The 12,863-nt window shown below is 42.3% G+C and overlaps 1 protein-coding gene across 1 annotated transcript in view; it reads right to left on the minus strand.

Annotated features, from left to right (window-relative positions):
* The window catches only part of FRAS1 (Fraser extracellular matrix complex subunit 1), an 868,026-nt gene that overhangs the window by 84,340 nt on the left and 770,823 nt on the right, over nt 1-12,863 (minus strand). The window contains exon 62 of the mRNA XM_029600388.1: nt 4,335-4,522. Coding sequence (XP_029456248.1) covers nt 4,335-4,522 — 188 coding nt within the window. The remainder of the gene's footprint in view (nt 1-4,334; nt 4,523-12,863) is intronic.

Genomic DNA, 12,863 nt, shown 5'->3' on the forward strand with positions numbered 1-12,863 from the left:
ATTTATTTGATTTGATTTATATTCGGCCTTTCAGCCACTTCAATCTAAATTTGTACTTGCAGCAACAGAGGGTGAAGTGATTTGCCCAAGGTCACAAAGAGCGGCAGTGGCAACAGAATCACAAAGAATTGCACCATGTAGTAGCAAAAAAAACCCAAAACAAACAAAACCAAGTGGGAAATATTCAAGAAACTCAATAGCTTTGATGGAAATTTAAAACCTGTGGCCCCTCAAATCCCCCCCCCCACCCCACCCCCCGCTCAGGCTGTGGCAAAACCAACAAATTAAAAAGAAAAGCATCAGGGCCTTCCAGTCCACTTCTTTCTCACACCAATGGACACATCCCTCAGGAGTAGCAATAGATAGCTCATCCAACTTTTCTGGATCCACTCTAACCGCTAATGTATGAAAAAAAATGTTTCGTTCCTTATTTGGAGGGGGAGAAGAGTGAGCGAGAAGGTGTGATTCAGGGACCTTGTGTGCAAGTGTAACTAAGTTTGTGTGTGAAAGAGCATGTATGTGTGTGAGTCAGCATGTGTAAGGGAGCCTGTGTGGGAACATGAGTGACAGTGTGCTAGTCAGGGAGCCTGTGTGTGACGGCGTGTGCAAGTCATAGAGCCTGTATATGAGCGTGAGAGAGAGTATGAGAGTCAGGGTGTAACAGCGTGTGAGACAGAGTGTGCGAGTCAAGGAGCCTGTGTGTGAGCATGAAAGCGAGTGTACAAGTCAGCAAGGGGCTCCCAGGGCAGGGTTTTGGCTGGAGGAAGTAAAATAACATGCGGAAGATTGCATTTTCGAATCAGCGCGCATTATTTTCCATGAAAAAAAATACTGACAAAAGGATTAGGTGCAGACGTCTGAGGGGACTTTGTATCCATGGAAAGTTTCAAAGTGAAAGAATGCTTTTGAACTCGAGACAAAGACAGTGTGGAAAACAAGTACCTGTGGCTATTGTCCAAAAATATGAGGCTTGAAAATTACCCCCTCCAAGATATACAGACAATTAGAACATTTTCAGCCTTTCCTCTTCGTTTCAATTTGTCTCTCTCCCACAAACAACAGAATCTGTACTCTTTCTAAGAACAGATGAGCTGAGGCAGCCTCTTCTGGGGTTCTTACACTGATAGCTTTCGTGAAAGCAACTTCTGAGCGTTCCATTTCCTACACAAGGACTGGGCTGCTTGCTTCTGGCTCCAAATGAATACAAACTTGAGAAGTGCGCTATAAAAGACTTTAAAGGGTGCAAAGTAAAATGCACTTCTCCAAGGGGGGGAAGGGGATGCAAAAAGACTACAACAATTATTATTCATTGAAAATGAGTAAAACTTAGGAGGCAGACCCCTGGTGCAGGTTCTCAGTTTAGCAGATACATTTTGAGTTCTCATACTATCAATCCATTGCCAGCTATAAGAAGGAAAAAGGGTGTAAAACAGAAACGCAAGGCCCCCTCCCCCAGAAGCATGAGAATATTGTCTTTGCCATGTCTGTGGTTCCCAGAGATCTAAAGGCACAGATTAAGAGGTCAATATTCAGCGGCAGGCATTCCAGCTAAATTATCCAGATAAACTTAAGATGGGATATTCAGTGGTGTGGCTATACTTCCGAACATCCCACGATAAATCAAAGTTATCCAGATAACTTTAGGACTGCCTCGTTACAAGACCAGACTTATCCAGATAATGCTGAGTATCAGCAGGATCCAGATAAATTAGAACTATCCCGGAACGCCCCTGATTTATCTGGTAACATTTTTATCTGGTTAAAAACTTCACCAGTTAAACTGACAGCAGTGAACGTGGCTGGAATTTCCAATCACATGACTTGTCTGGATAAGTCTGAACTTAAAAAAAGAGAGCATGTAAGTTCCCAAATGTGACTAAATCATGTGAAAAAAGGGGAACACCAATTATCTATTATTTGTATTAACACTCACTCCAACAATATTTTATATATTCAAAATATTTCTATTGTATAACAATTTTCCAAAAAACTCAAAACTCTTGAATTATTAAGTTAATTATGAAGCCACATCAGCAAGCCAGATGAAGTACTTCGTCCACCGACAAGGTCTTCCGGACTAAGCGATCACCTGCGGTTTCAAGATGTTATCACACATTTCAATTTTTTGAGAAACTTTAGGTCCATCTAACAATGATCAATGGAATACACTGATTAAACTTTCACATAGGTCTGTTCAAACAACACTACACAGGGATAATCTCTTAGAATATTGCCGTCATCAATGGATCCCTAGGGGTCTAAGAGTTTTAAAAGAACCCCATTTCTACAAAGAAGATGATGAGTTCGTCAATGATTGGAATGCAATTTTGAATAAATGTAGTCTCGATTTGATAATACGAATTATAAAAACTGCACAGAAAAAGGATACTGTATTACAACAAGAGATATCATCACTTAAGGATGAATTATCACGTTCTCCAGATATGAAGAATTTCACTGAGCAATTAAGATCAGACATTAAAAAGATGAAACTAGAAATGTTCAATAGGGATGAACGTGATTACACTCGAGGATACGTGTATTCTTGGATGAAAGAAGGGAAATTACACCTTAAAAGCAATTGGGTAACTTTTGATTCCAACAGTGATGACTATTCCTGGGATGAAGTTCACAACAAATCAGGAAGTGGCAGGCAAGATCATACACAAGATACTCCACGAATTTGTTGAAAAAATTGTTGTTCAAAGGCAAAATAGTTTTCTGTTAATGCTAACTTCAAGAGCGATAATAAAAATTCAGATGGAACCGTCATCTCAAATTTACATCGAATATCCAATCCCATTGTATCTCTTATCAAAACCATGAAAGAAAAAGAGGGGTTTATAACCTCTGTCCATTGGAAGGCAGTAAGCAGCAAAACTTTATTGCATTTTTCGAGTGCTCATCCCAGATCGTTGAAAGAAAATTTACCAATGAGTCTGTTTTTTTAGAATTAGGAGATTGTGTATGACCTCTGGTAAATACCAACGACAATCATTGAATTTGAGTCAGAGATTCACAGCCAGAGGCTATCCGAAACGATGTATCAGAAGAGCTTATTTAAGAGCTAAATATATACATCGGGAGTGGTTATTTCTTCCCCAATCAAGAGAATGTGAAGATTTGTTAACATGTGTGGTTCCTTTCTCCTCCATGTCGGCAATGGTTAAAAAACTGGTTTATTCTTCAAGACTATGAGGAATTCCAACAACAACCACGTTTCATTTATATTAAAGGAGCCAGTTTAAAAGATCAGCTAGTGCATTCCGATACATCTGTCAAAATCTCATACAATATTTTGGTGTCGCATTCAGGATGTGGCTCTTGTTCAGTGTGTCACTTGATGCTGACAACTGACTCTTTGGTTTTTCCATCTTTGCAGAAAACTATATTGTTGCGCTCAGTGACTATGTGTATTTCACCAGGGGTTATTTACATTATACAGTGCCTCTGCAACAAATCTTATGTGGGGAAAACTCAGCATCCTCTAAAAGTCAAAATAATTGAACATAGATCTAATGTTACAAATCAGCGCTTGACGGCCCCATTAGTAGCACATTGTGTAGAGTTCCAACATAAATTTGAGGACTTGAAAGTATGTCTTAGAACAAATAATACACCAATGGTGGGGTGGTGATTTTAATTTAAAATTGCTGCGAGCAGAACAGAGCTGGATACATACTCTGAATACCATACATCCATTTGGATTAAATACTTCATTGGAACTACAAGTATTTCTTTAATAAGTGCATGTGGATACACATTTGAGATACCATGTATGATTATTACATTTTTTTTGGTTTGTACTTTTTTATACACATGTGGATTGAGATTATATCATCAGGGCCTGAGAGCGACTTTGGGATTCCCTTTTGACGTTATCACGTTCTCCGGCGATCAGTGACGCTGATCGCCGGAGATGTATTAATGTACAGGTATTTAAATATTGGTAAAGCAGAATATAATTTGTCATTAATGTGATTGATTTTATTATGATGAGTGCGTGTGAATGGGTGTGTTAGATAGATTTTAAATGTTAGTTAGATGGTTAATAAATGTTGCGTCAAATAAATGTAAAAAATACAGTGAATGTATTTCTTCTTGTCGTGTTTTGTAATATATTTAGTTAAAGAAGATTTGTTAAAACTTACCCAGGCTAACCTTAAGTCTGAACTTAGCCAGACAAACCACTTTGAATATGTAAGCATCAAACCTCAGCAGTGACCCCCCCCCCCCCCTCCCATGTAAAACAAAACTTTGGTTCTATTCCCTGCAAAGACAAATCGCATTTCTAGATGGTGTTATACTGCATGTATATAGCGGAAGACACTCACAATAGGAGGGGCTGGTAAAATGAGGCTGCCTGCTGCTTCCTGGTCTAGAATAGTCACTGTTGCAGTGGTGACGTCTCCCAGGATAGCCTCGACTGGATCATCCGGGCCCAATACCAAAGAAAACGATTCGTGCCACTCCCTGTCTTCATTGGACAAAATCTCCACCTTGAACATGATATGGTCCATGCCTACAATAGGGAGACAGATTAGTTCCACACTTCCTGCTTGACTCCATGAGATAAATCAGCTGGAGCAGAGCAGATAACACACAAGACCTTATATATAACGTGTTTCTCCCACAGGGACAGAATGGGAGATGACCCTAGATGCACCACGTCTTCCATCTGAGCCGTTTTAGCTGAATTCCCTTGATCTTATTAGTTTAGCTGCATTTTCAACCAGGGATCCATTCTACAACTGTGTGTTCCATTCTACAACTGCATCTCTTAGAAAATAAAAATTTCTGGTGCATGATTCCTTGTATTCTTGTTCCTTTATAAAAAATATTTATTTATTAAATTAGAAAAAAAATCATACAAGTGAACCTTGTTTAAGGAAACAAACATGATGGGTTATTAAAGAAAATAATCTGTACAATCAAAGTTTACAAGGATACAAGAAAACAAATATCCAACCATATGTTAGACCCCCAACAAGGAGGGGAAAGAAAAAAAAATTATACAAAATATTTCACATTCTCTATATTGGGCCTCCCCACGGAAACCTTTGAAACTGCAGTTATTGAACAAGTAGTAACATTCTTAGCCTGCAAAAAAACTTTCTAACTGAATGGGATAAAAAAATACATATTTATCATCTTGATATTGAATTATACATTTACAGGGAAATCACAACATGAATGCTGTCCCCAGAGCCAAAATTCTAGATTTTTTTTTTTTTAAAGAAAAGCTTTTCTTCTAGCCTGAGTTTCCCGTACCATGTCAGGAAACAAGAAAATATTTGACCCATAAAGGATTTATTAGCAATTTGAAAAAAGTAAATTCATAGTCCATTGTTTGTCCACTTCCCTAGCAAAAGTTACCAATAAGGTGGAAATATCGACAGCTGCTGCAGAAGTAGTCTGCTGATCAACCTCAAGAGAGGAACTCATTTTACCAGACAAACAATAAACTAACAAAATCTGGAATGGTTTTCTTGGAAACTCTGAGGAAGTCCAAGAAGAACCTGCTCAGCATTTCCAAGGGAGCGATCATAGCACAATGTGGAAAATTCAAGAATCTAAGGTTACACCTTCTAAGGTGATTACCTATATTCTCTAACTTCTGATGGAGAAATTGAGAGCCCTTGGTGCTAGCTACTTCAAATTCATGAATCCTGACACACCTAACATCGAATTCCAATTTCTCAGAAAGTTCTTTCAAATTCTGTGAATGTTCAGACAATTTTAAAGAAATTCCTTGTATTGTGGATGCCAGTTAATCAAATTTGGTGGATACAGAATGGTCTAACTTTGAAACTGCTGTTCATAAAGTTTCCAAAGTTATTAATGCTGGAATCTCTGAACACACACATAATCCAGCTTGATATCCTGGAGGCCTGACAAAGGACAAGTCCTCAGGTGATAGGAGCTTTTGGTCCCTAGAGGGAAGGGGAGATGATACAGCACCTAAATTCTAACCGATAGCTCCTTCAGCAGCTAGTAGTGTGGCCAAAGGAGGAAGAAGCCCAGATGGGCTCAGAGAGACACAAGACTCCTCCTGAATAGAGCTAGTCGCTCCAAGTTCTACTGAACCCAACATATCTGGTGAATAGAAAGACTCCAATGTCGGCTGTGAAGAGGAAGTTGGGCCCTAACTGGGTCGGACGAGAATGGACACTCCTCATCTTTTCTTCCCCATAGAAATTTGGAAGAAAAAAGCTGAAGCCTGACTAAATTTCTCCTAGGAGTGTCCCCTTTGACATGCGGTTTCGGCGTGCCACTGTGTGCCTCTGCTTATGGGCTGTCGGTCTCCCCAGTGGCGCTGGGAGCAAGGTCAGTGTCACAAAGGAGGGATCAAGCCAGTAAGGTGGAAATAAACGTTTCTCCCCTTATATTCTTGTTTTAAGTCTCTCTATCTAATGCAAGGCTCCACCAGCTTGGTCCTTTGTCAAAATACCAGCTTTCAAGGCATTCTCCTTTCTTCTTCTTACATTCAATCAACAGAATACTTACTTCCTATGGAATCAGGTCATTATCTCAGAAACCCTCTCCTATATATTTATATGACACGTGACAGACAGTTTTAGAATTCTAAAAGAATAGTTTCATGTGTGTCTTTCAGATGAGAAAGCAAGAAAACATAAGAACATGCCATACTGGGTCAGACCAAGGGTCCATCAAGCCCAGCATCCTGTTTCCAACAGTGGCCAATCCAGGCCATAAGAACCTGGCAAGTACCCAAAAACTAAGTCTATTCCATGTAACCATTGCTAGTAATAGCAGTGGCTATTTTCTAAGTCAACTTAATTAATAGCAGGTAATGGACTTCTCCAAGAACTTATCCAATCCTTTTTTAAACACAGCTATACTAACTGCACTAACCACATCCTCTGGCAACAAATTCCAGAGTTTAATTGTGCGTTGAGTAAAAAAGAACTTTCTCCGATTAGTTTTAAATGTGCCACATGCTAACTTCATGGAGTGCCCCCTAGTCTTTCTATTATCCGAAAGAGTAAATAACTGATTCACATCTACCCGTTCTAGACTTCTCATGATTTTAAACACCTCTATCATATCCCCCCTCAGCCGTCTCTTCTCCAAGATGAAAAGTCCTAACCTCTTTAGTCTTTCCTCATAGGGGAGCTGTTCCATTCCCCTTATTTTGGTAGCCCTTCTCTGTACCTTCTCTGTCGCAATTATATCTTTTTTGAGATGTGGCGACCAGAATTGTACACAGTATTCAAGGTGCGGTCTCACCATGGAGTGATACAGAGGCATTATGACATTTTCCGTTTTATTCACCATTCCCTTTCTAATAATTCCCAACATTCTGTTTGCTTTTTTGACTGCCGCAGCACACTGAACCGACGATTTCAATGTGTTATCCACTATGATGCCTAGATCTCTTTCTTGGGTTGTAGCACAGCTGGCACTCTAAGAATGCAAGCACATTTCTTTCAATATTTTATAAAACATAACAAAAATGGGACGACAAATTATTCAGTTTTACACTATAGAGTCAAAATATGGCATTTTTGCTTCCCCTTCTTTTTTTTTAATTATATTAGATTTTTCCCTGATAAAGCTATCTCAGGCAGGAGCCATCTGATTGATAAATTACTGTCTTTGATATTGTCGAAGAACTAGCAGTAAAGATTTGCCTTTTTGTGGATGATACCAAACTCTGCAATAGGGTAGACACTCTGGAAGATGTGGAAACCATGAGGAGGGATCTAGTAAAGCTTGAGGAATGGTCTAGAGTCTGGCAGCTAAAAATAAATGCTAAAAAAATACAAAGTTAAGCATTTGGGTTGCAAAGCCAGAGAAAACAGTTCAGTATAGGGATGAGTTCTGTGCATAAAACATGAGTGGGATCTGGGGGTGATTGTATCTGATGATCTTAAGGTTGCCAAATAGGTAGCTAAAGAAGACGAAAAAGCCAAAAGGATGCTTGGGTGCCAAGGGAGAGGAATAGTCAGGAGGAAAATAAGTGATACTGCCTTTATGTAAGTCTCTGGTGAGATCTCTTTTGAAGTGCTATGCAAAATTCTGGAGAATGCATCGTCAAAATGACAGAAACCAGATGGAGTCTGTTGCGGTGGCCGGCCGTGGAACGCCACGACCGGCCACACTTACCCCTCAGCCGGACCTGGGTCCTCCTCATTTTCCCCCGAGCAGAGGTCCTCGTCCTTCCTCGGTATGGTGGGAAGCCGGCCCTGCTGCCGCCGCGTCGCCAGCCGCAGCCTCCACTAGGCATGCGCACGCAGCCCCCCCTTTATCTTAAAGGGGCCGCGGTGAAAGAAACCTCCCGCAGTCCCGGATGTGTGGCCCACCCCAGGACCTACATAAGGCAGCTCCTACTGCCTCACCTTCGCCTCTGCAACAGGTCTCGCTCTGCCTTGAGCTGCTAGTTGCTTCCTGTTCGTTCCTGCTCCTTTCCTGCCCCGTGTGCCTCCGTTCTTGTCCTGGCTCCTCGTCTCCTTGGCTTGCTCTTCTGGTTCTTGACTTGGTTCATCCCTGGATTCTGCTTTCGTCTGCTGCCTGCCCCAACTGCTTGCCTGCTCTCCATTTCTTCTGCTAGCTACCTGCCCTGACCTCCGGCCCATCCCTGGATCTTCCTCTCTCGCCACCAGCCCTGACTTCTGGATCGCTTGACCTTGCCTTTGTCTTTCGTCTTCAGGATCGTCTTCCTCGGAGACCAATCCTAAGTCCCGCCGGCTCCGGCACCCAAGGGCTCAACCTGCAGGGAACGAGGGCTAGTATAGGTGAAGGTCTGGTTGGGTCTCCACCGCCTACATCTGCCTCCCGACGATGAGGACCTATAGGAAGCCTTCTACAGGTAGCGCCAACCTCATCTCGTCCAGGGTCCACCTCTCCGCGTAACAGAGTCAGTCCAGAGAGCAGCTCCTACAATACTCAATGGTCTTCATAAAAAAAAGCATATGGTGAAAGACAAAAATCTAAACATATATGTTCTGGAGGAAAGGGGAGATAAGATAGAGTCATTTAAACACCTCCAAGGAATAAATGCACAGGAGGTGAACCTCTTTTAACAAAAAGGAAGCTCTGGATTAAGGGGTCATGGGTTAAGGGTGAAAAAGGGCAGACTTAAGAATAATCTAAGCAAATGTTTCTTTACAGAAAGGGTGGTGGATGCATGGAACAGTATCCCTTTGGAGGTAGTGGAGACAAGTACAGGACTGGAATTCAAGAGAGTATGGGGCAAATCCAGAGGATCTCGAAAGCAGAAGAGAATATAAAGCTGAGAAGGAGAGTGGATGGGAAGACTGGAGAGTTGTATGTTCTTTAGTTGCCATCATGTTCTATGTTTCTAATAAGCAAAAAAAGAGGCAGGGTTCATTTCAGGGTGTAAGATTCCCCTGGTCTCTCCCAAGTATGGTATAGATTTTGTTGTTATAGGGACTGATGAGAGAGCGAGCAATTTTAGATATAATTCTCAGTGGAGCGCAGGATTTGGTGAGAGAGAGGTAATGGTGGTGGGGCTGCTTGGCAATAGTGAGTACAATATGATCAAATTTGAATTAATAACTGGAAGGGGGATAGTAGTAAATCCACAGCTCTAGCGCTAAACTTTCAAAAGGGAACGCTGATAAAATGAGAAAAATGGTTAAAAAAAAAACCCTGAAAGGTGCAGCTACAAAGGTAAAAAGTCTGCAATCAGACGCGGACATTGTTAAAAAATACCCATCCTAGAAGCACAGTCCAGATGTATTCCACGTATTAAGAAAGGTGGAAAGAAGGGAAAATGATTACCGGCATGGTTAAAAGGTGAGGTGAAAGAGGCTATTTTAGCCAAAAGATGTTCATTCAAATATTGGAAGAAGGATCCAACAGAAGAAAATAGGATAAAGCATAAGTGTTGGCAAGTTAAATATAAGACATTGATAAGAAGGGCTAAGAGAGAATTTAAAAATAAGTTGGCCATAGAAGCAAAAATTTGCAATAAAAACTTTAAAATATATCCAAAGCAAAAAAGCCTACGAGAGAGTTGGTTCGACCGTTAAATGATTGAGGGGTTAAAGGGGCACTTAGAGAAGATAAGGCCACCGTGGAAAGATTGAATAATTTCTTTGCTTCGGTGTTTACTGAATAGGATGTTGGGGAGCTACCCATTCCTGAGATGGTTTTCATGGGTGATGATTCAGATGAACTGATCCAAATCATGGTGAACCTGGAAGATGTGCTAGGCTAGATTGACAAACTGAAGAGTAGTAAATCACCTGGACCAGATGGTATATATGAAATTTCAGACCTTTTTCAACTAATTTGTAACGTATCATTAAAATCATCCATTGTACCTGATGATTGGAAGATGGCCAACGTAACCCTGATATTTAAAAAGGGATCCAGTGGTATTCCGGGAAACTATAGACCGGTGAGCCTCACTTCAGTGCCGTGAAAAATTGTGGAAACTGTTATAAAGAATAAAATCACAAAACATTTAGATAGACATGATTTGATGGGACACAGCCAGCATGGATTTACCCAAGGGAAGTCTTGCCTAACAAATCTCCTATATTTTTTGAAGGGGTGAAAAAACATGTGAACAAAGGTGAATCAGTAGATGTGGTATATTTGGATTTTCAGAAGGCATTTGACAAAGTCCCACATGAGAGGCTTCTAAGAAAACTAAAAAAATCATAGGATAGGATGCGATTTCCTTTTGTGGACTGCAACCTGGTTAACAGACAGGAAACAGAGAGTAGGATTAAATGGTCTGTTTTCACAGTGGAAAAAGGTAAACAGTGGAGTGCCTCTGGGATATGTACTTGGACCGGTGCTTTTTATATATTTATAAACTAGCTGTACCCGGCCACGCATTGCTGTGGCTCAGTCTGGTTATGGAAAAGAAAGAAAAGAGAAAGCACACGTTTCTATTTCTAGGAGACCTGTGGCTTTAATAAATTTGATCGGGGGCTTGAGAGGGAGGAGGGAGCAGGGCTCTGGCTTTCACTGTCGTTACAGTACTTTGCTGGGAGTGGGGGTAGAGCGATGCCCATGTAAACTTTTCCCGTGGTGGCTGAGGCCCACGGGCGGGTTGCCCCCCCCCCCCCGCAGTTGCGGGATATTTACTTGGCTTCTCCTTATCTGTGGGACTCAGGGGGCGGGGGAGGAGGGCGAGCTGTTCTCTGTTCAGCTGTTTGTGCTTTGGCTGCTGCTGCAGGCTGCCAGCTGCTTTCTATTGCATTTGCTCTGCTCTGGCCGTATAACACTTGCTGGGAACAGTACTTTAAAGACAGTGCATTAAGCAGGGCGAACTTTAGCAGTGGCAGTGCCCTGTGCGACCACAGGAAATGGCACCCTCTGTGGCTGAGGGGATGTTCCACTCCACCCTCTCCGGAGCACTGCAGGCGCTGGCGCCCTTTCCAAACCACAGCAATGCGCTGTGTAGCCGGGGGGAGGGGAGTCCACCTGGGTGTGCTTTGGGGGGGGAGGGCAGCAGACTTTCTAAGTCATAGAGGCACCTTTAAAGTGGCAGTACCCTGTGCGACTGCTCAGTCCCTGGCATTAATTTGTATCAATAAAAGTCCTGCCCATGCCAATCCCAACTCTCTGGTTTTCTAGGGTTAGGCAGTTATACACCAATTGCACATTTTTCTTTCTAGCCATCAATCTGTTGACCAATGACTGTATTAAAAAGATTTCTCGTGCAAGATATATATTTTTTTTAAGAATGGTACCTATATGCAGGAATCCAACTATTGAAAGGGAGGAGGGGCATTTCGTGTGTTTTTTCCATCTGATGCCTTTTCTACAACCTTTTCCTTCCTCACTCCCTCCCCATCACCTGCCCGCCCCACAATCACCTGGACACTATAGAGCCAGGCAGCAGCAGAGGCAACCTTGTTCCCTTCCACTGCTGCGACCTGAGAAAGCGGGCCCCCAGGATGCCATGGAACAACACCATCCCTCAACTGATCCTCAGGCCTCCCCACCTGGCTGGCAGGAGGAGGGTGGCGCTTATCTGCAGCTACCTCCTCTGCCAGATGGTGATGTTGGCTGATGCGATGCTGGCAGATTCAAACTGCCAGACTCTAGCCAGTCAGTGGAGGAGAAGGTAGACACAACTAAGTTCTGACTTTTGCCTGCTGGCCACGGGGGGTAACTGAAGCTTGAGGATCAACTGAGGGTTGGGGGAAAGTCTGCAGTGGCAGGCAGTAATCTTGCCACTGATATGGCCTGGCAGCCACAGCATCCCAGCGCTCTCTTCATCGGGTCCTCAGCAGCTGTTTCACACCTTGTTAGAAGATGCACTGATTTTCAGTTTTGGCAGAAACAACCCCACCCAACTTTCATTTTATTTTGTTGGCTTGCATGATAAAGTGAGGTCCCAGCCTATAAATTATTGGATTGTTACATAGTAAAAATAAGAGTGACTCATCTACCACTTGCAAGTGACAGAGAATATCTTCATGAAATATTGTTTACAACACCAAAACAATTGAGGAATCATTCATTTATGGAGTTAGGGCAACTTCTTCATGTTGAGAACTAGGTTTCTCTGAATGCCACTAACTCTTTGGTATCTGAAATCAAGATTTTCAAACTAGCACCATTAGCAATATATTAGAATCCAATTCTCTAGGACAGGAATGGCCAACCGGAATCTGAATGCGCAGTACCAAAGGGCCCTCCTGTTTTCCAGGGTGGGGCCCAACGAGGCGCTCCCCCTTCCCTTCATCCTAATCAGTGCCTCTCTCACTCCCTCCCCACTATCCCACCAGTTTCTGACCAGCATTTCCCTCTTTCTTCACCCATGCTCTCCTCAATGTCTGTCTGTCTCTCAATTCCTCCACCCTGTCCCCCCCCCCCTAGTCAAATCCCCAATAAGAATGCCAGGGGGCTTG

The sequence above is a fragment of the Rhinatrema bivittatum genome, chromosome 1, assembly GCF_901001135.1.
Source record: "Rhinatrema bivittatum chromosome 1, aRhiBiv1.1, whole genome shotgun sequence".
Taxonomy (NCBI): Eukaryota; Metazoa; Chordata; class Amphibia; order Gymnophiona; family Rhinatrematidae; genus Rhinatrema; species Rhinatrema bivittatum.